The sequence below is a fragment of the Gopherus evgoodei genome, chromosome 9 (genome assembly GCF_007399415.2).
Source record: "Gopherus evgoodei ecotype Sinaloan lineage chromosome 9, rGopEvg1_v1.p, whole genome shotgun sequence".
Classification (NCBI taxonomy): Eukaryota; Metazoa; Chordata; order Testudines; family Testudinidae; genus Gopherus; species Gopherus evgoodei.
In genome coordinates, this window is record NC_044330.1 from 2,702,916 (window position 1) to 2,725,828 (window position 22,913).

Genomic DNA, 22,913 nt, shown 5'->3' on the forward strand with positions numbered 1-22,913 from the left:
TAGGATATCTATGATTTCTGTGATCCAGATAAGAACAGCTGAGTAATTATACACATGATTCAGAAAGAGAAGTGTGTTGCTATTCTGCTGAAACTTCACTCATGATCCCAGGAAGCTTGATGTGTCTGCTAAAATGATCATGGATTTATGGAAAACAAATCCTGTCAAACTAACCTGAGATCTTTTTTCTGATAAGATTACAAGTTTGGCTGATAAAACCTACAGTGTTGACATAATGTACAAAGGTCTGGTCTACACTAGAAAATTAGGGTGGTTTAACTACATCAGTCAGGAATGTGAAAAATCCACACCCCTATGCGGCATAGTTAAACTGATCTACAACCCTGTGTAGATAGCGCTAGGTCAATGGAAGACGTCTTCTGTTGACCTAACTACCTCTTCTCAGGGAGATGGATTACCTATGCCGATGGGAGAAGCTCTCCATTAGCATAGGTAGGGTCTACACTAAACTGCTACAGTGGCTATGCCGCACCACTATAGTATTTTAATTATAGACAAGTCCTTTGACTTCTGTAAGGTATTTGACTTGGTACCACATGACATTTTTTTTTGTTTTTTAAAATAGAACAATATAAAATGAACATGGCATACATTAAATGGGTTAATAACTGGGTAACTGATAGGTCTCAATGTAACCATAAACAAGGAATCATCACTAATTATTCTGGTCTATTTTCTTTGGGATCCCACAGGGATTGGTTCTTGACCCTATGCTATTTAACATTTTTATCAATGGCCTGGAAGAAAACATAATCATGACTGACAGCATTTGCAGATGACACAAAAATTTGGGAAGTGTTAAATAAAGAAGAGGACAGGTCACTGATTTAGAGCAATCTGGATCGCTTGGTAAACTGACGAAGTGGGTATTCACCCATGAAAGCTCGTGCTCCAAAACGTCTTTAGTCTATAAGGTGCCACAGGATTTTTGCTGCTTTTGGTAAACTGAGTGCAAAAAAATAGTATGCTTTTTAATACAGCTGAGGGTAACTATATACATCTAGGGGGTTATGATGGATAATCAGCTGAATATGAGCTCCCAGCATGACACTATGGCCAAGAAAGCTAATGCAATCCTTGGATGCATAAACAGGAATTTTGGAGAACCAGAGAGGCTCTGGCACGACCGCTGCTGGAATACTGTGTTCAGTTCTGGTGGTCAGAATTCAAGGAAGATGTTGATAAACTGGAAAGGATTCAGAAAAGACCCACGAGAATGATTAAAAGATTAGAAAACCTGCCTTATACTGACAGGCTCCAGAAGTTCTATCTATTTAGCTTAACAAGGAGAAGGGTAAGGGGTGCTTTGATTAGTCTATTGGTACCAATGTGGGGAACAAATATTTAATAATGGGCTCTGCGATCTACCAGAGCAAGGTATAACACAATCCTATGGCTGGAAGTTGAATCTGGACAAATTCAGACTAGAAATAAGGGGTAAATTGTTTTACAGGGAGAGTAATTAATCACTGGAACAATTTACCAAGGGTTGTGGTGGATTCTCCATCACAGATCATTTTTAAATAACGATAGGATGCTTGTCTAGAAGATCTGCTGTAGGAATTATTTGAGGGAAGTTCTCTGGCCTGTGTTATGAAGGAGGTCAGACTAGATGATCTCTATGGTCCCTTCTGGCCTTAGAATCTATGAAACTAACAAAGATAACAATGCTGACATGTTTCAGAGCAGCAGCTGTGTTAGTCTGTATCTGCAAAAAGAACAGAGTACTTGTGGCACCTTAGAGACTAACAAATTTATTTCAGCATAAGCTTTCGTGAGCTACAGCCACTTCATCAGATGCATGTGAAATGCTCTCATTAGACTGCTGCGTTAATACCTCTTTGAGATGAATGGGTACAATCCCAATGTCTTTGGGTGCATCGACACAGCACACTAGTTCTGGCAGTATGTACAGTGCATACTGTGCATACTTCCCTAGCACGGGTATAAGTAGCAGTTTAGGCAGTGAGGCAGGGCTTGGACAAATAGAGTAGAAACATGCTTGAATTCTGTGGGCATATTCCCAGGCATTTATCCTACATAGTTCTCTACTTGCCCAAGCAGTGCCTAGCTATTGTTAGCAATGTAGTGTCCTGCTGCTTCCTTTTTTCCCCATCTCATCGAGCTGCTGGAGCCTTTTTCCACCACAGTGAAAGGCTCTGGCAGTGTGGAAAGGATCTCTCAGATAGGAAGCAGCTCCCAACTGCTAAGCCTTTCCTAGCTGCCAGAGCCTTTCACCGACACAAGTAACTACGTATGGCAGTGTGGATGCAGCCTGCTTTTCATTGTAACATGTAGCTACATGTACTCTATATATTGCCACAGGGAGTGTGCAGTGCAGACATAGACTTAAAATTATTGTTTTGGTCTGTCTGTCTGCATGCTTAAGGTCTGTGAAACAACTAAACTGACTAGCATAGCTATTTGCTTCCAAAATGGAATGAAATCACGTTAGTCCAGATGAGGAGTTATATTAGCATATTATAGTGGTGTGGCAGCAATGGGACAGTGGGAAGAGGGGCATGGGGATCAGTGTCAGGAGAACAGGGGGAGATGCACCTATCAGCCCCACATTCTCCCATCATATGTGCCCAGATCTGGAGGGCTCTGGCTCTTTCGGGGGTGTCAGAGTCCCTCTTGCTGCTTCCCATATATGTGCCAGGATCTTGGGGGCTTGTGCCCATCTACCTGGTTGTACCCTCCAATCTCCTGTAAGCTGGGTTCTAGGGGTCTTTCCTTTTTGGGAGGGTCTGAGGCCCCTCCTTAGACCCCTCTCCCCATGTGAGCCAGAATCTAGAGAAGTCCTGCCACTTTGGGTAGGTGCTGAGAACAGAGTACTTCATGCATATCACAGGCTGTAAAGCACTCAGGAGGGGAAGGGAAACCCACCCTGATAGGACTGGAGCAGTTCACATCTCTCAGAGCTCTTGTTTCATGCTGTATCATCTCCAGCGGGGCTCTCATTCAACTGAGACTATCTCATTGAGATGAATGGGCCCCTTTAGACCTCTCTGAGCCTCCTATGCTGCAGAGGGGTGTGTAGAGGAGCCCTTTCCCTCCATCATCCCACTAGCCTTCCTGTTTGACGAACAATGCTTCAAAGAGCTCTAAAATCCATGTGTTTGAGGAGATTTTCTTGACGTTTGCTGTGCCTCATGGGAGTGCAGACGTGGGTCACTCACCCAAACTTGGGTTAATTTGAGCTAGAGCTTCTGGAGATATAACTAGCCTTTTTTTATTTCAAAAAGTTTCTAGGCGGGTTTCTTTTGCACAGAGCTGGAGATCAAACTGTTGGTGTGATGTAGGTCAAAAATGGTTTCAGTTAATCAGTTTTTACCCAGGGTAGCATATGGCACCTGCCAAGTCTTTGAGGGCCCCGGAGCTTCTTCCGCTCCTGGTCTTCGCTGGCGGGGGAGTCCTTCTGCTCCGGGGGGAAGGACCCCCCACCATCATATTACCGCCAAAGCGGGACCTGCCGCCGAAGTGCAGCCCACTCTTCGGCGGTAATTCGCTGGCGGGGGGCCCCCGCCACAGGTCTTCGGGGCACTTCAGCGGCAGGTCCCGGAACGGAAGGGCCCCCCGCCGCCAAACAGGGCCAGCTCTAGACATTTCGCCGCGCAGGGGACCCCCTGCCGCTTGCCAGTCTCACGGCTCCGGTGGACCTCCCGCAGGCATGGCTGCGGATACTCCACCGGAGCCGTGGGACCAGCAGACCCTCTGTAGGCACGCCTGCGGGAGGTCCACCGGAGCCGCCTGCGCCGATGGCCCCAGGCCCCCGGAATCCTCTGGGCAGCCTTGAAATTATGAACAGTGTTTAAGAAAACATTCACTTCATGTGCGTAGCTATGCAGTCCGGAAGGATTACAGCGTGTGTGTAAAGTGTACGTGAGGGATTCTCTGCAACCCCTTTATGATTGTGTGGGTTGCTCAAGGGAACGTGCCAACACAACTGCCCTAGTGAACACCCTGCCACTGACATCTCTCATGTGGACTCTGTACACCTGTGCAATAAAGATTTAATTACCAGATTGTAACAAGCAATCCACTTTGTTATAACAATGTACTTTATTCTATGTGGAAGTTTACTGTGAATACAGCAGAATGGTCAGCAGCCATTCTAATCACAGTTGTTATATCCAGTGGTAAAATGGTACGTGCAAGCATGCAAGTGGGGTGGGAAATGAGGATGTGTTAGACCAGTCTCGGATTGCTTGTATGAGGAAAATCTGTATTTTACTAGTGGGGGTGGGGGTGGAGGGAGAGATTTATGTGTTTCCAAAGAGACGTAGCATGAGGGTTTGGCAACTCTGTCAGATCCAATGTGTGGATTGTAGGAAAGTCCTGGGTCATGAGGTTGCAGAAGTTTGTGGGAGAGCAAGGAGTGCACGGTGATGTGAGCATTGCTGACTACAGGCTGAGCTGGGTGGAGAGGTGACTTACATTGGCATCATGTTTCCCCCTCACTGCAATGTCTAACCAGTGACTTAAGAGTTTATGATCTACAGGACATTGTGGGATTCACTTGGGTGGAAATGACCTGAGCATTTATTCCTGGTTTTCTGCTCATATGACATAACAGCAGATTTGAACAATATCAGAGGTTTGTGTGTAGGAGCTCTGATAGTTTTCTCTGGTTATAGCTGAGCGTATGAATAATTGCTACAGCGATAATATAAAAGTTAGTAAGTGTTGGAAGAACATTAAATAGAAATTGGAGTGTTCATGGCTGACTAGAAAATGTGTGCTGTATAGCACAGAAACATTACAAGCGCTGCCATCTCACTGTTACATCTATTGGACAGGGACCAGAGGATTTTTCTCTCAAACATAAAACTGTCAGTTTTTTGTCTGATTTCTCTCACCAGCCCTAGAACAAACTGTCTAGGGAAGTCTTGAAAGCTTCTTCACTGGAGGTTTTCAAAAGAAGGCTGAATAGTCATCTGTCTTGGATGGTTTAGACATAACAAGTCCTGCATCTTGGCAGGGGATTTGACTAGATGACCCTTGCAGTCCCTTCTAACCCTATAGCTCTGTGTTTCTATAGAACTGCACCCTCCAAACATTCTGACACCTGGGCAGGAGCACCATTCCATTGCAGCAGTTGTCCACTCCAGGCACTGTTGTGAATGGGGTTATAGGAAGGGGAGAAGTAACAGCAATAGAAACGTTTGTATATCAGGGAGTGAAGACTTCACAAAGATGCATTCCTGCTTGTAGCAGAAAGGACAGGAGGGACTGAATAGGGTAGTCGGGAGGGGCCAGGTTAGAGGGGGAGAATGCAGTGATTAAGTCAGGGGCATGGCTGGGGAGGGGTGCCAAAGCCTGGTGCACGTGATGGGTGGGATGGCTGACTGGCTCAGTATTCATATACAGTAAGCGATATGTACTGCTGCCTAAATGATTACTTGCTTCTACCATATCTTTTTCTTTTTCTTTTTTTTTTTAAACCTAGGAAATTCACTGACAAAAATCTGTTAATGCAGAATTAAGGTTGCTTGATGGTATGTCATCCCCTTGCAGAACACTGAGTTGAGCAAAACTCCAACTTCTGAAAATCAGGAAATACATAGTTAAGGTTGCCATGCCATCTTTCATCAGTATCCCTGCATGCCCCATTAACACTGTATTAAGTTATCTGGTGGGCTGGGTAGCCTGGTGGTTAGCCTCCACCACTAGGAGGTGTAATAGAGAGAACCTGGAGCCCTGGATCTGAGTCCTGAACCACAGCCAGAAAAGCCAGGCCATGCTATGAGCAAAAGTCAGGCCCTGTCATTAAGCAAACACTTGCTTACAAGTTCACTGTCAGGTACGTGACCTTGGAAAAGGTATGGCTAGTGTTGCTAAAACACAGGCACACCTAAGAGGTATTAGGCATTCATGTAAACACATTTCTAGAGAAGGTGCAGGAAGAGACCAACCCTGCAAGAATAATGAATAGGGATGTTTTGTTTGAACCAGCAGACACAAGGTGTAGGGTTGGTGACTAATGATGTCAGGAATATAATACCTAAGTTGTTTGATACAATGTATGGAAGGAGCAGTCATAGGAGGGGCACCTCTGTCCAGCCGAGGGAGCAGCAGAGACTCCAGCTGCTGACTGAGCTGGCCCATTGTTGTGGGCATACGTGTGCTAGCGTTCCTGTAACCATGGAGCCAGGGTGCTAGGACCATACTTCATCGACAATAAGCCTGACCAAGCAATTCACTACTGACCCAAGCCTGCGGTCTTTCTGGGGAGTGCTATCGAGATCTGCGGAACCAGCTATCGGCACGGGGCTGGGATGGAGAGAACATAGGCACACAGGCTCCAACCCGGGGCTCTCATAGGGGCAATAGTGTTCGACCTCCAAGGGGGCTCTGAGTTACCCTCGCTGGGTCACTTCGTACTGCCACTTTCCCCTCTCAGCTTCTGCTCCCAGGGAAAGGTAACAGGAAAAAGGAACCAAACCATCAGCCTTCTGCAGGCTCAGTAGATAGTTGTGGTCCCTCAGGGAGACTGCTCTGGTGCCTTCGGCAGGAGCCTGCAGGGTAGGCCTGCCTTCCTCCTCTTCTGAGCTGGGTTGCTTCCTTATTTTCAATCTGTCTCCAGTTGGCACATGCCCTGCAGGGCTATCGGGGGCCAGCACTGTCCTCTAACCCCTTCCAGTGCAGGCTGGGGTTTGTATACCCCCATCTCTCTCACACCTTCACTGGACCAACCTGACAGTTGCTGAAATGTACAAGCTCTTCACCTCCTCTTACAACCAATTCTCTCTCAGCCACAGGATTCCATCAAACACTGTTAAAGGACTAAAAGTAAAAAAGGAGTTTGCTCATGCCACCTTCCCTCTGCCCTCTTTGGGCAAAGCCTCAATGTACACAAACATATACTCGCACTTGGTAGTACAAGATTCATTCCAGGTCCTGGTGTACATTCACACACTTAGCCGGCTCCCCAGAAAGAACATGAGACCTGGACAATAGAAGAACCCCTTCATGGCCTCTTACAACTCCCGTACCCTTTCTCACAAGCTGCCATCTCAACCTACACTTCCACTTATCCATCACTGAAGCATTAGAATCCTCTCCTATTCCACCTCACTGCTGACAGCATCCTTTGTAATAAAAAGGTTCCCTGCTACTGACATAACCATCCGACGAAGTGGGTATTCACCCACAAAAGCTCATGCTCCGACATGTCTGTTAGTCTATAAGGTGCCACAGGACTCTTTGCTGTTATAACCTACTAGCGGTTCTCAATCCCCTGGGGGGCTGTGAGCAGGTTTCAGAGGGTCCACCAAGCATGGCCAGTGTTAGACTCACTGAGGCCCAGGGCAGAAAGCCAAAACTCTGCTGTGCAGGTGTCATAAACAGATAGTTAAGGGTTAATGTCTCTTTTACCTGTAAAGGGTTAAGAAGCTCAGTGAACCTGGTTGACACCTGACCAGAGGACCAGTCGGGGGACAAGATACTTTCAAATCTTGGTGGAGGGAAGTCTTTGTTGTGCTGTTTGTTTTGTTCGTTGTTCACTCTTGGGGCTAAGAGGGACCAGACGTGCACCCAGATTTTCTCCAATATTTCTGAATCAGTCTCTCATGTTTCAAAATAGTAAGTACTAGTCAGGAAAGGCGGATTAGTCTTATGTTTGTTTTCTTAACTTGTAAATATGTATTTTGCTGGAAGGATTTTTACCTCTGTTTGCTGTAACTTTGAATCTCAAGTGGGGGGGGGGGCCTCTAGTCTATATGAATCTGAATACCCTGTAAGCATTTTACCATCCTGATTTTACAGAGATAAATTTTTACTTTTTCTTTCTTTAATTAAAAGCTTTATCTTTTAAGAACCTGATTGATTTTCCCCCCCTTGTTTTAAGACCCAGGGGATTGGGTCTGAACTCACCAGGGATTGGTGGGGGTAAAGGGGGGGGGAAGGTTAATTCCTCTTTGTTTTAAGATCCAAGGAGTTTGGATCAGTGTAGCCTCTCAGGGTAACCCAGGGAGGGGAAAGGAGGGGGGATGGTTTATTTCTCCTTGTTCTAAGACCCAAGGGGGTTGGGTCTTGGGTTCCCCAGGGAAGGGTTCTGGAGGAAGAGAAAGTGTGCCAAACACTATATCTTGGCTGGTGGCAGCATTATCAGATCTAAGCTAAGAATTAAGCTTAGAAGGGTCCATGCAGGTCCCTACTTTTTGGACGCTAAAGTTCAAAATGGGAGGAAAAAATCTTGACAGCAGGGTTGAAACTCAGGGCCCTGCCACCTGGAGCTGAATCCAAAGCCTGAGCAACTTAGCTTTGTGAGGCCCCCTGTGGTTTGGGGCCCCAGGCAATTGCCCTGCTTGCTACCCCCTAATGCCAGCCCTGGCTTTTCTATGCAGAAAACCAGTTGTGGTGGCACAGGTGCCCATCGAGTTTGTATAGCATGTTGGAGGGAGCTCAGAAGGAAAAAGCTTGAGAACCCCTGACCTAGACAATTGTGCACAGAAATGATGCATACTGCATCATGATGCTACATGTGCACCTCTTCCCTTTCCTCAGATCCATTAAAGGTGCAAAACATACATCTCCTCATACCACAATCACAGCTTTGTCACACTCCTCAAAGTAACCCACAGATCTCAAACGCCTCTACCAAGCAGAGTGCACTACCACCTCCACCATTCAGTATAGCTACAGCTGACACCGACCGCACTCCCTTTACTTGGTGTGCATGCAGATAATAAGTGCTTAGACTGCTCTCATATCCCAGCTCGTTACTGACAATGCATTTGTAATAGAACCCCTGGGCCCTGCTGATCATAACGCACACAATTTTCCAATGAAATGATTCATACTGGATCCTGAAGGTACACATGCAGCTCTTCTCTTTGCTCATGCACATCAGAGGGGCAAAACATACATCTCATATCATCACAGCTCTGTCATACACCTCAAAGTAATCCACACACGTTCTCATACCAACGTACCCCTTTATCAAGCAGGCTCAACTGCCTGTACCATTAAGTGTAGTTACACCCAACACCCTGACTGCACCTGGAGAGTGTGCAAATAATTATCATTGGCTAATGTCCTGGGGAACAGAATGAAGGTAGCATGGGCAACATTTTCCTTTTTTTCCTCTAGTAAATGTTGAAATCAATGGTGAGAGTGAATGAGTTGAAACAGGAGGCAAAAAGCTTGTATATTTCAGCAACTGTTGTGTTGGCAGACTAAAGATAGGTGTGTCAACAGGACATATTTGGGCATTGCTTAATGGGGGAAGAGTTAAGGTTGCAGGGGCAATGTTAACTGTGCATTTTCTGGTTTTCAGACACTTGCAGAACACTGAATTGAGCAAAGCTCAAAGGGGCAACATACTATCAAGAAATCTTAATGCTGCATTAATGTAGTTTTTTGATACTGAATATACAAATTATTCCCAACTCTGTACTCTGTGCCAGCATGTAACAGCATAGTTTGACCCCTGGTTACAGCATGAGAATTAGAGGAGAGAAGACAATCTTTCCTTTGACAAGCCAAAATCAGACAAGAGGCTTGCCTGGATGGTACAAAGTACATCAGTCCCATGAGCTTCAAACAATGAAAAATCATGAGTCAGGCCTCAGAAATCATGAGTGGCTTAGCAATCATAACATTTATTTAATGTGTGGGCATTCTTTTTCTGTTCGGTTTTTGAGACATTAGCGTACAGTCAGGCCACATTTTTCAAGTTCTTTTCTCCACAACCATGAGGTAGAAACTTTTTTTCTTAAAAAGCAAAAATTATTGACTCAGATTCTCAGATATTCACTTAACTCCAGGAGCTGGGGCTTATAAAAACCACCAAATTTCACAAGATAAAAGAAGTAGTCAGCAGCACTACAGGAGTATCTGAGTAAATTGTGGGCAAGGGAGGCGGAGAAAGTTCTTTGATTTTTAGCTCTGTAGGCAAAGCAGGCTGCAAACATGGGACCATGAAAACCCTCCCTTGATGAAACTCCTGTTGCTTTCAATGGGAAGCCTATGGATGCAGGGCTTGTGGTCTCCAATGCTGCCTTAGTTTTTACTGAGAATTCCCTGAAGTCTTGCTAGCGTATTCCTCAAATATTTCATGCTTTATTCTGGGTCTGCTGAAAATTCTGTAGCTTCTGATAAAACTCCCTTTGACTTTAAGGACTAAGGTACTTTCACATAGAAGGATGACTAAAAATATGTCCATGATGAGAGAGGAAATGTTCCTGGAGGTCATTTACAAGAAACAGTATTATTTAAAACCAGCATCACCCTTCACCAACAGTGGTGATCAGTGAAGATTGCAATTGAGAAAAAGAGCTTTCACTATAGCCCAAGTTCTTACACTGGATGATGCTAAAGCATCAAGAGAAAAAGAAAGCCAAGCAATGTGGTTCTTTAAAATCTCAATTTAAAATTTTGCAGCTTACAATAAACAGCTAAATATTACTATTAGCACTTAAGGTTCGGGTGCTCAGCTAGTGTAAGTTGCCCTAGTTCCATTGTCTGTAGTGGAGTTACAATTTACACCAGCTGATGATCTGGCCATTATATATGGCAGAACATTATACTATGGCTGTACATCCACGGATCTCAAAGCCATTTGCAAGCATACTTGTATGGTCTAAAAAGCACAGTCATCTAAATTTGACAAATGAGAACAATGAGACTAAGGAAGGTCACACACAAGAACATGGCTGGAAAAAAAGCCCAGATCTCCCTACTCTTCTTCCTGTATCTTAACAGCAGGTTATCTCTTCCTGTATTTTCAAAGCACCCTACAAGCATTTATTTCCAATGGCAAACAGTGGTCCTGTTCCTGAGATGGAGAGTGCCCTCATGGCCAATTTACTTCCCTTGAAGCACCCACTAAAACAGACAGCATGTCCTTCCAATGCCCCACAAAAGCAGAAAGCTATTAGCTACATGTTACAGGCTTGAGGGGAAGGAGTTCGGGAGGACTGAGCCAACCTCTTATGGGAATTGGGTGTAGCCCCAGCTATGACTCATGAGTTGCCTTACAGGTGGTGAGAAAAGACCAACAAGCAACTCAGCTGGGGTAAAAGCTACTGGCTGGCCAGCTTGCTCCTGCAGGAGACATCAGGCCAGGTGTCTCTCCAGTGAGGTTCCACAAGGAATGGTTCTTGGTTCTGCACTATAACATTTTTATCAATGACCTGGAAGAAAACATGAAGTTGCTGACAGTTTGTTTATGACACAAAACTTGGGGGAGTGGTAAATAATGGAAAGGACAGGTTGTTGATAGAATGCAACCTGGGTTGCTTAGTAAGCTGGGTGCAAGCAAACAATGTGTGTGTTAATACAGCTAAAGACAATTCTGTATATATGACGTTTTCTGTATTTCTGTCTCCTAGTTCTTCTTTGTATGACCATTTATTTGTGGATTTAAATTGAGGGAGCATCCAAAAGGTGATTCATTCAAAATACACATGAAGGCACAGCCCCTGCCCTGTAATGTGTACAGTCTAAAACTAGTTAACTTCCCTGTTAAGAAGATTTTGCCTGAAAAAACAGATCTTCATTGCTTAAGAGTTTCTGTATTATAAGTTCTATAACTAACTTGACAGATCTCTAAATGAAATTGTAAATAGGGAATAGTCATCGAGCAGGTGTGGTTCTACTGGCATCCCGAAGGGATCAGTTCTTGGCCCTACACTATTTAACATTATAATGACCTGGAAGAAAACATAAAATCATCCCTGATGAAGTTTGCCAATGACACTAGGATACGAGGGACTGGTAAATAACGAAGAGGACACGTAACTGATGCTGAGTGAACTGGATCGCTTGGTAAGCTAGACAGAATAATAATACGTATTTTGATGTGGCCAGATGTAAAGTCATACAGCTAAAAACAAAGAATTTAGGCCACGCTTACAGGATGGGGGACTCTCTCCTGAGAAGCAGTGACTGTAAAGACATGGTGGTTATTATGGAAGTTGTGGATAATCAGCTGAACATGAGCTTCCAGTACAGTACTGTTGCTAAAAGGGCTATTGTGATCTTTGTGTCTATATAAACAGGGGAAAGATGAGTAGGAGTAGGGAGGTTCTATTACATCTGTATTTAGCACTGGTGTGACTGCTGCTGGAACACTGTCTCTAGTATTGGTGCCCACACTTCAAGAAGGAAGTTCAAAAACTGGAGAGGTTCAGAGAAGAGCCATGAGAATGATTACATATTGAAATGCTTTAGAAAAAATAGTATGTGATCATATAAAGACTATCATAATATGTACCCACAAGGGGGACAAGTCAAGTTTGAACAGGCAGTCAATTCTGGCATTTTTTAAATTTCTGAGTGCTTGAGTTTGTAACCTTAATAATCTTTTAATGTAATGTAGTTTCTTGTGTGTAATTTCCTGTGTTCAGTATCAGTTTGTTTAAAAATGGACTCTGCTGTGAAGGCCACATTCGCTATTGGATCATGCTCTGAGGTAGTATAAGTCCTTGAGGAAAGCAGTTTATTAAAATACAGTTTGAAATAATAAAGTTATAGAAACATAAAAGTTGGAAAAGGTAAACACTTGTTACCCAGAAAGTTAGTCCACCCAGTCTCAGGGTTGTACTGCCTGGGTTTGTGATCTTTATAGGTCTTCAGGCTTAGATAGAGACATATAGGTATAACTTTATGTAGCTGTAGATATATAAATAAAACACACTGGCCAAGATTTCAAAAGTGACCAGAGGTTTTAGGTGCCCAGCTGAACACATCTTAAGGCGACCTACTTTTCAGATGACAGGTATTCAGCACTATATGAAAATCAGACCCCTTCAAGGGGTCTACACTGTGGCTTCTTCTTGAAAAACATGGTCATAACTTATACGTAATGTGAAGGAGACATAGATGTCTGAAGTGCTTTGAGACACTTCTGGATGAAAGAGGGTATATAACTACAGTAACAAACAGATAAACACAATTTATTGGGGAAGAGTCAACAGTTTTGGTAAAGGGAACTCATGCCTCATCAGTCTAGTAGAATTCTTTGAAGTGGTCAACAAGCAGATGGATAAGGGTAATGTAATCAGTTGTGACAAAGTTCCTCCTCTACCTTGGTGGGTCCTGCGCTTATTAGCGGATTTGCTCACCTCAATGATCTTCCCCTCTGGTGGAACCCACAGTCTGGGTCAACTCCTCCTGTGTCTGATCAGAAGTTGCGAGGTTTGGGGAAACCCGGGCCCACCCTCTATTCCAGGTTCCAGCCCAGGGCCCTGTGGATCGCAGGTGTCTATAGTGCCTCCTGTAACAGCTGCATGACAGCTACAACTCCCTGGGCTACTTCCCCATGGCCTCCTCCAAACACCTTCTTTATCCTCACCACAGGACCTTCGTCCTGGTGTCTGATAATGCTTGTTTGTCTGATCATTCCTCAATCCTACAGCAGCATGCCCTCTCACTCTCAGCTCCTTGTGCCTCTTGCTCCCAGCTCCTCACGCACGCTCCTTCTCCTCCGGCTCCTCCCTGCCTGACTGGAGTGAGCTCCGTTTTAAACCCAGGTGCCCTGATTAGCCTGCCTGGATTGGCTGCAGGTGTTCTAATCAAAGTAGATCTCTCCACTGCCTTCTAGAAAGATCTTCACTGGCCCCAGGTGCCTTGATTAACCTGGAGCAACTGCCATTTGGTTACCACGGTACTAAGGATTTGGTTAGCCTGGGGTTAACATACCTGTTCCTCAATACTTTACTGTAGCCATTTGGCCTTGCCCCATCACACAGTGTAATATACTAGAATTTTCCATAAGCCTTTGACAAGGTCCCTCACCAAAGGGTCTTAAGGAAACTAAGCAATCATGAGCTAACAGGGAAGGTTCCCTCATATAGCAGGAACTGGCTAAAAGATAAGAAACAAAGGGTAGGAATAAATGGTCAGTTTCCACAGTGGAGAGGTAAATCACAGGGTTCCCCAATGATCTGGACTTGGACCTGAGCTGTTCAACATATTCATTATGATCTGGAAAAGGGAGTGAACAAGGAAGTAGCAAAGTTTTCAGATAATACAAAATTACTCAAGAGAGTTAAGTCCAAAGCTGACCGAGAAGTGTTAGAGAGGGATTACACAAAACTTGGTGACTAGGCAACAACATGGAAGGTGAAATTCAACATTGAGATGTGCCAAGTAATGTGCATTGGAAAAAATAACCCTACTACAGACATAAAATGATGGGTTCTAAATGAGCTGTTACCACCCAAGAAAGAGATCTTGATGTCACTGTGGATAGTTCTCTGAAAACTACAGCTCAACATGCTATAACAGCAGTAAAATAGGCTAACTCGAAGTTCTCAACCTTTTTCTTTTGCAGGCCCTCCCACAACATGCCACAACAACTCCACAGCCCAGCGCAGGAAGTGGAGGCTCTAGACTCAGCTGCATGGGGTGGGATTTCTGCCCCATGGGACTGGGAGGACTCAAGGCTTTTGCCCCACAAGGAGGCTGTCATAAACAGATAAGAGTTAATAGAACAGAAGTATTTCATATCTCTTTGCCTGTAAAGGGTTAACAAGATCAGTGAGCCTGGCTGCCACCTGACCAGAAGACCAATCAGGGGACAGGATACTTTCAAATCTTGAGGGAGGGAAGTTTTTGTGTGAGCTGTTTGTGTTTGATGGTTGTTCTCTCTGGGTTCTGAGAGTGACCAGATGTGCAACCAGGTTTCTCTCCAATCTCTCTGATACAGGCTCTTATGTACTCAGAATAGTGAGTACTAGGTGATAAGGCGAGTTAGGCTTATGTTTGTTTTCTTTATTTGCAAATGTGTATTTGGCTGGAAGGAGTTCAAATTTGTATTTTGCTGAAAGGATTTTAATTTGTACTTGTATACTTAGGCTGGGAGGGTATTCCCAGTGTCTATAGCTGAAAGACCCTGTACCTCTTCCATCTTAAATGTACAAAGATCATTTTTACTGTTTTTCCCTCTTTAATTAAAAGCTTTTCTTGTTTAAGAACCTGATTTGTGTTTTTTTTTATTCTGGTGAGACCCCAGGGGACTGGGTCTGGATCCACCATGGAATTGGTGGGGAGAAAGGAGGGAAGAGGGAGAGAGAGATTAATTTTCTCTGTGTGTTAGGATTGCTTTCTCTCTCAGGGAGAGTCTGGGAGGGGGAGAAAGAAGGAGGGGGGAAGGTGGATTTTCCTCTCTGTTTTAAGATTCAAGGAGTTTGAATCACAGTGATCTTCCAGGGTAACCCAGGGAGGGGAAGCCTGGGAGAGGCAATGGTGAGGGAAAGGGTTTACTTTCCTTGTGTTAAGATCCAGAGGGTCTGGGTCTTGGGGGTCCCTGGGCAAGGTTTTGGGGGGACCAGAGTTTACCAGGCACTGGAATTCCTGGTTGGTGGCAGCGCTACAAGTACTAAGCTGGTAACAGCTTAGAGGAATTCATGCTGGTACCCCATCTTTTGGACGCTAAGGTTTAGAGTGGGGGGTTATACCATGACAGCGGGGGACTCAGGGCTTCTGTCCCATGGGTCAGCTTCTGCTGGGGCTGGGGGCTTCCACCCCGCAAGGAGCTTCAGCTAGGGTTTGGGGTGCCAGGGCTTGGGGCTCCATGCTTCAGCTGCTGGGGGCTGGAGGTCAGGGCTCTGAGCGACCCGGCTTCATGGACCCCCTGAAACAATTCATGGGGAGAACTGCTGTGCTAACAAAATGTTATGAACTATTAAAAAAGGGACAGATGATAAAACAGAGAATATCATAATGCCACTATAGAAATCCAGGGTGCACCCACACTTCAAAAGTTGTCCAGTTCTGTTTGCTCCATCTCAAAAGGATATAGTGGAATGGGAAGAGGCTCAGAGAAGGGCAACAAAGATGATCAAGGATCTGGAATGGCTTCCACAGTAGGAGAGACTAAAAAGATTAGGGCTATTTGGCTTAGAAAAGAGACAGCTAACGGGGGTTATGATAGAATTCTATAAAGTCACAAATAATGTGGGGAAAGAAAGTGTTGTTTACCTTTTCCCACCATTAAAAAAAAACAGATGTCACCTGATAAAATTAATAGGCAGCAGGTTTAATACAAGCAAGAGGAAGTACTTCCACACAAAAAGGATTAAAAAATGAACTGGATAAGTTCATGGAAGATAGGTCCATTAGTGATCGCAATTAGCCAAGATGGTCAGGAATGCAACCTCATGCTCGGGGTGACCGTAAAGCTCTGACTGCCAGAAGACAGGTGGGGAAGACTGGGGTGGATCACTCCAGCTGCCCTGTTTTGTACACTTCCCATGAATCTCTGGCATTGACCTCTGGCAGAGACAGGGTACTGGGCTAAATGGACTATTGGTCTGGCCCAGTATGGAATTCCTTATGTTTTTATAGAATTTAAGTTTCCAGAAATACCCTGAAGGTCTTTTGGCTCAAAAGATAGATAACTTTTGATCTGAGGTCAAGTTTGTTCATCCATTTGCAGCAGGTTACTTAAAGGAGTCTTAATGTTAATGGATCACATTGAGCAAGAAATGCTGTCACTGAATTCCTGGATGACCTTTATAGCATTTCAAATTGTTATGGCTATCATTAGAGCAGAATTACACCTCTGAAAGGTTTTATAGTCTGGGTATTGCCGGCAGGGCACATTTTTCTTCCCTGTGGAGTAATATGGACTTCTATGAATTGTTTATAAACAGATCTGCAGGTTCTCAGCCCTAATTGGAGTTCCCAGAATACCGATACTTTTTGCCTATGATGAACACACTTGACGGCTCACTGGAAGGATTGCCTTGTGGTTAAGGCACTGGATTGCAAGGCAAGAGGTCTGGGTATAAGTCCTGACTGCCACAGGCTACCTGAATGACAATAGGCAAGTCACTTAATCTCTCAGTCCCCTATCAGTAATGTGGGGCTAATTATCCTTCCTTTCCACCACCCCTGTCTGTTTAGATTGCAAGGGGGTAAGGATCATGTCTTACTGTGTATTTATATGACACTTTGGCCAAGGGGGAACCTGATCTCAGCAGACACACACATAGTCTGTATCTGGAAAGAAGGTTGTGACTGCTCCTTCCTGATATAGGCTAAGCCAGACTGCTGGAGTATTATGCATTCCTGTAGAATGCATTGACAAGTGCAGTTTGAATTATTGTCTTTAATTTGGAAAAACTGACATATAGTTTGGATCCATGGTACCTTAAAGATCAACAGGCTCTCTGCCTAAGCACCATCCCAGTGGAGATAAGCCAGGCCGGTCCAGCTAGATCTGAACATCAGGGAAGGAGAGTTCTCACCAGGGGACCCCAACTTGGAATTCAGTTCCCTTGTCAGTACAAGATTCCACTGATCTTCAGGGCCATGCACATGGATCATCTTTTGAGTTAAGTTTCTGTCCAAAGGTGGGAATTAATGCAGCTGGTTGCAGGGATATACAGGGTTTATTTTTGTCACTGTTGTGTTAATTTTTAATTTGTGTTTACCTTGTATTTATGTACCTACTCAGAGGTAGGCTAACGTTCTATAAACAGAAAAGGTAAGAGCCATAAACTAACATTTATCACAATCCAGGGCAACTGCCCCGTACTTCCCTCTACAGAACAGCCAGGGCTCCCCTGGTGGTCAGCTGTGCTGGGTGAAGACCTGCATCTCTCTCCCTTCTGAACAGGGTATTCACAGGTTAAACAGTTCCCCCTCTTCACTGTGTTATTCCCAGCAAAAGCCAGTCTGCCTAAACAAATCTGCTTCACTTCTCCCATCAGAGATGGCACACTGTGTAATTGCCAACAGCTGTACGTTACCGCACAGCTCTTCCTAGGCAAGCCTGTTTTATTGTAAAGTAACAGCACTATGGAGAAAATGCATTAAAAACATTACAAGAACCTACCCACCTGCTACTAGGCTTGCCAGAGATCCCTCCCAGTTTCAGCAGGGGCTGTGATGGTGATTAGTCCTTCATACCTCAGAAAGGGGGCTCATTAGAGGCTCAGCTCAGAACTCACACACTCCTGAAAGATTCTGTCCCTCCTTTATACACTGGAGGCCTTTGAGCTGAAGTTTACAGGAGCAGGTAATCAGTAGACAATGGGGTTCTTTCCCCTGGTGTAGTTTCCAAAAGATGGATTCAAAGTGAGTTATTTGCATTCCCCTCATCCCCAAGTATCTCCTAGGAAATCCACTTCACATCTATTGTCCAAAAAGGCCTTTGAAGTTCCCAGCATCTCCCAGAGATTGTGTCAATCCTACTTTCCTGCTAATGAACTTCCATACAATCCCACAATAGCGCACAAACATTTGTAATTGCAGTACAGTGGACCCTAAAAGGTACTAAACATAATTCCATAAGGTTGAACTTAATTCCATGAGGTTTGCCCAGGATATTGCGAGATATTGTCATCTCTGTTACAATAGTGACTTTCCTGTAGCCCAGCAATCCCTGCCTGCAGAAAGAGTGTCTATAAAGAAGAAATGAAATGACAAAGAATTCAAACCCCAAATATGGGATGTTGCCTTAGCGTGCTAAGTGCTGTAGGTCTCCTCCACACCTTCCTCAGGAATTCCCCTAGAGAACCCTAATGACCTCTGACTCACAAGCTGGATTCGAGCCAAGAAAAGCAAGCATTCTGAGGCAGGTGGGGTGGTTTTCTATTTCCTGGTTGGTGGGGCTAACCAGAATTGATCACGATAGTATTTTTCTTCTAACATCATGAGTACCTGGTTTCCTCCTCAGCTGACCTATCTCTGTGTATAATGACTTCTAATAGATTCCATTCGATGAATAAGTGGAAACTCATATTTCTGTTTGTGTCCAGCAATCCTTCCAATATTCCTGCAATGAGAGATTCAGGCATTGTTTCTGTAGTCTGACATTTATTCCCACTACAGAGTTTTTTCCTCATATAGATAGATAACTAAAAGATCAACAAATCTCTCATCCTTCTGGTTTCATGAGTATTTGTCTCCATTTAGAGAGACGGGGCAAAAATTCACGTTAAATCTAAAAATCAAAAGAGAGTCCTACAAAAAGTGGAAAGTAGATCAAATTACAAAGGATGAATACAAGTCTGTAGGGACAAAATTAGAAAGGACAAGATACAAAACAAGATCAAACTAGCTAGAGACATAAAGGATAACAAAAAAATATTCTACAAATAATTAGAAGCAAGAGAAGACCAAGGACAGGGTAGGCCCATTACTCAATGGGGGGGGTGCGAAATAATAACAGAAAATGTGGAAATGGCAGGTGCACTTAATTACTTCTTTGTTTAGTATCAGAGGGTAGCCGTGTTAGTCTGGATCTGTAAAAGCAGCAAAGAATCCTGTGGCACCTTATAGACTAACAGACGTTTTGGAGCATGAGCTTTCGTGGGTGAATACCCACTTCCTCAGATGCATGTAATGGAAATATCCAGGGGCAGGTATATATATGTGTGCTAGCAAGCAAGCTAGAGATAACGAGGTCAGTTCAATCAGGGAGGATGAGGCCCTGTTCTAGCAGTTGAGGTGTGAAAACCAAGAGAGGAGAAACTGGTTCTGTAATTGGCAAGCCATTCAAAGACTGTGAATGGCTTGCCAATTACAGAACCAGTTTCTCCTCTCTTGGTTTTCACACCTCAACTGCTAGAACAGGGCCTCATCCTCCCTGATTGAACTGACCTCGTTATCTCTAGCTTGCTTGCTAGCACACATATATATACCTGCCCCTGGATATTTCCATTACATGCATCTGAGGAAGTGGGTATTCACCCACGAAAGCTCATGCTCCAAAACGTCTGTTAGTCTATAAGGTGCCACAGGATTCTTTGCTGCTTTCTTTGTTTAGGTTTTCATCAAGAAGGTTGGTGGTGATTGGATGTCTAACATAGTGAATGCCAGTGAAAATGAGGTAGGATCAGAAGAGGCTAAAATAGAGAAAGAACAAGTTAATAATTACTTGGACAAATTAGATGTCTTCAAGTCACCAGGGCCTGATGAAATGCATCCTAGAATACTCAAGGAGCTGACTGTGGAGATATCTGAGCCACTAGCGATTATCTTTGAGAAGCAATGGAAGATGGGAGAGATTCGAGAGGACTGGAAAAGGGCAAATATAGTGCCCATCTATACAAAAGAAAATAAGGACAACCCAGGGAATTATTAGTCACTGTTGCTAGGGAGATTGCTAGCCTATTCGAGGCCATTATGAGTTATTGCCTTTGAGAAAACCTTTAACGAGTTTAGTTAGAGTGTGTCTTCTGGAGTAGTTTGGGAGAGAAGTCCAAAGGGGTTTTACAAGTAGAAGACTGACATGAAACTCCCCAGTGGCTAGGAGAAACATTGGCCACCAGAACCCAGCTGCTGAATCACTCAGCACCACTTTAGATTTTGGGTAACTATATTCTGGGGTGTTCTAGACTATTGCTAGGTTTTGATATGTGTTTTAGACTCAATAAAAAAGGATGTTGGGGTGAAAGGACTCTTGTGTGCACCAATCATTTATCAGACACGAGCTGTGTCCACATTCATCTGTGTCTTGACACCGCCTGGAAAACACATTAGTTACCAGAGCTTTGGGTCCAGAAAACCCCAGGTAACACAGGCAGAGAGAGCACAGCTGCTGCTGGCATCTGGGTGCCACCCAGGCCTGTATGCTGCTAGCCTGTGTACTGCAATGGTGCCTGCTGAAATAATTGCTGAGTGATGTGGGAAAGTGTCCTACCTCAGAGGAAGAAATAAGGCGGTCTTCCCCAGAAACTTTTGGCAGAGGATTGCAGAGTACCTCCATGAAAGTTTCATCAGGATCTCTACAGAAGATTCACAAGACATCCCGGTGTACACAAACAAACTGCTCCATGAGGCCCGCTTCGGTGGAACTCTAGAGGGGAATGAAAAGCAAATAGCAACTCTGCCTCTCTTGGTTGTTTCACTACCTCTTCTAGCAGAAATTAAAAAGTAGTAAATTAAAAGATGCATCCTGCTACTTTAGAAATTCCAGGTATGGAACCCCCAAGGAAACGGCATACTTACCAGAAGTCGCTTCCCCTGTACCAGGCTTGCCCATGTTCAACTGTCAGGACTGGCTGGACTGCGGTGGAGTCTATGAAGGGCCAAAATTCCAATAATATGTATGTAAGATCTTGACCAGAGTCTCTGTTAAGAATCTTTCACATAGGCCCAAACTCCACGGCCTGGTCTGAAGCATGAGGCTTAGTTACCAATGGACAATACATGGCCAAAGAAAATCTGGGATAAGCAGGAAACAACATTGTGTGTTCAACTATACATAAAATAAGCTGAGACCGTATAACTCCAGGTGGAGAGCAGTACCTGGGAGGCTTATCATGAGTTCCAGGCACATAACTCACCGAGAGGGCCTTAAAGTCTGCTCCCTGGTTCAGGAGAAGATAACTGTACATACTCCCCGAATGCCGACCAGGGTTCAGAGAGAGGCCTAACATGACAGCCTGAGTTATGCCAATCCTAGTTCGCAGGAACACATTGGTAAACCATACACGATTGTCATTACTGTTTACTGTTCTTTTTGCTTTAAGACCCTCCAGGAATGGACCTGTGGGCCAATCTGTCTGGAAAGAGCCATGGTCATTCCTATGGACCTGACATCAGGATTTCACTTATACATTGCAAGAAGAGAATTTTGAGAGATAACACCTGTGTATTAGCAAACATGTTTACCTGAGCTATGGGCGGAGCCATTATGTAATCTTTTAGACTATTGGCTTATTGAGCTAATTTTGTCTTGCTGCTAGAACCTATTCAGGGGCTCGGGAACTCCCACCCCATCGCTTCTCTCCACCCATTGGCACCCTATATAATCTATTGTAATCAATGGTTTAGCAGTGTCTCACTGAGCCTAATAAGCAAAGTGACCCTCCGCCAGCGCTGTGTGTAATAAACCCTCATGCTTGACTCTACACGGTGTCAAACTTCTGTTCCTTCCAGGGGCGGCTCCAGGCCCCAGCATGCCAAGTGCGTGCTTGGAGTGGCATGCCACGGGGAGGGGGGTGCTCTGTCGGTCGCCGGGAGGGCGGCAGGTGGCTCTGGTGGACCTCCCGCAGGCGTGCCTGTGGAGGGTCCGCTGGTCCTGTGGCTCCGGTGGACCTCCTGCACGCACACTTGCGGGAGGTCCACCAATTCACGGGGGACCAGCGAGCCATGGGACCAGTGGAGCCCTCCACAGGCACGCCTGCGGGAGGTCCATCAGAGCCGCCTGCCGCACTCCCCACGACCGGCAGAGTGCCCCCTGCGGCATGCTGCCATGCTTGGCGCGGCAAAATGTCTAGAGCCACCCCGGTTCCTTCAGTCTAAAAAATGTCCGGGGTCACTGCACACCCAGATCCCCCAGTCACCTGTCCCCCATACTCCTCCTCTTGCTCATCCACCTCCTCATCGTCGCTGTTCATGGCAGCAATCTGTGACTCAGGCTCCTCGGAAATATCCATGGTGCTTTTGGGAGGGGGTGCCTCTCCATTGAGGATAGCTTGTGACTGTTTGTAAGAGTGGCAGGGTTGTGGATCAGCACTGGATTGATTGTTGGCCCCCCAGCCCGCCTGCTGCAGCTCCTTGACTTTGACACGGCACTGCTGCTGGTCCCTGTTGTAGACCTTCTTGTGCATCCTCCAGCAATCTGCTCGTGGACATCCACGTTTCTATGGATGGATCAAATGTGTGCCTGCACAGCCTCTCCTCCTCACAGACTCAGGAGATCCACCACCTCCTGTGTCTGCTGCGTGTAGTCAGCATCATCAGCTGGGCAGCTGCACTCAGCAGTGGAGAGCTGCTAGGTGTTTTCACCAAACCAGGCAACCAGGAAAGGGAATTTTAAACAGGGATTTGGAGCAATCAAATTTTTGAATTGCTCCACTCCAGCACCAATAGCGACTGCTACAGCTCCAGGCAAAAATCTGTAGCTCCACTCTAGCTCTGGGCTCTGCTCCAAAACCCTGATTTAAAAAAATGTGCAGGACTTTAAAGGGGAGGGGCACCTT

The 22,913-nt window shown here is 45.0% G+C and overlaps 1 protein-coding gene across 1 annotated transcript in view; it reads right to left on the reverse strand.

Moving 5' to 3' along the window:
- The window catches only part of LOC115657585 (IgGFc-binding protein-like), a 168,552-nt gene extending 146,011 nt beyond the window's left edge, over positions 1 to 22,541 (reverse strand). The window contains exon 1 of the mRNA XM_030575626.1: positions 22,275 to 22,541. Coding sequence (XP_030431486.1) covers positions 22,275 to 22,541 — 267 coding nt within the window. The remainder of the gene's footprint in view (positions 1 to 22,274) is intronic.
- Between the last annotated feature and the right edge of the window lie 372 nt (positions 22,542 to 22,913).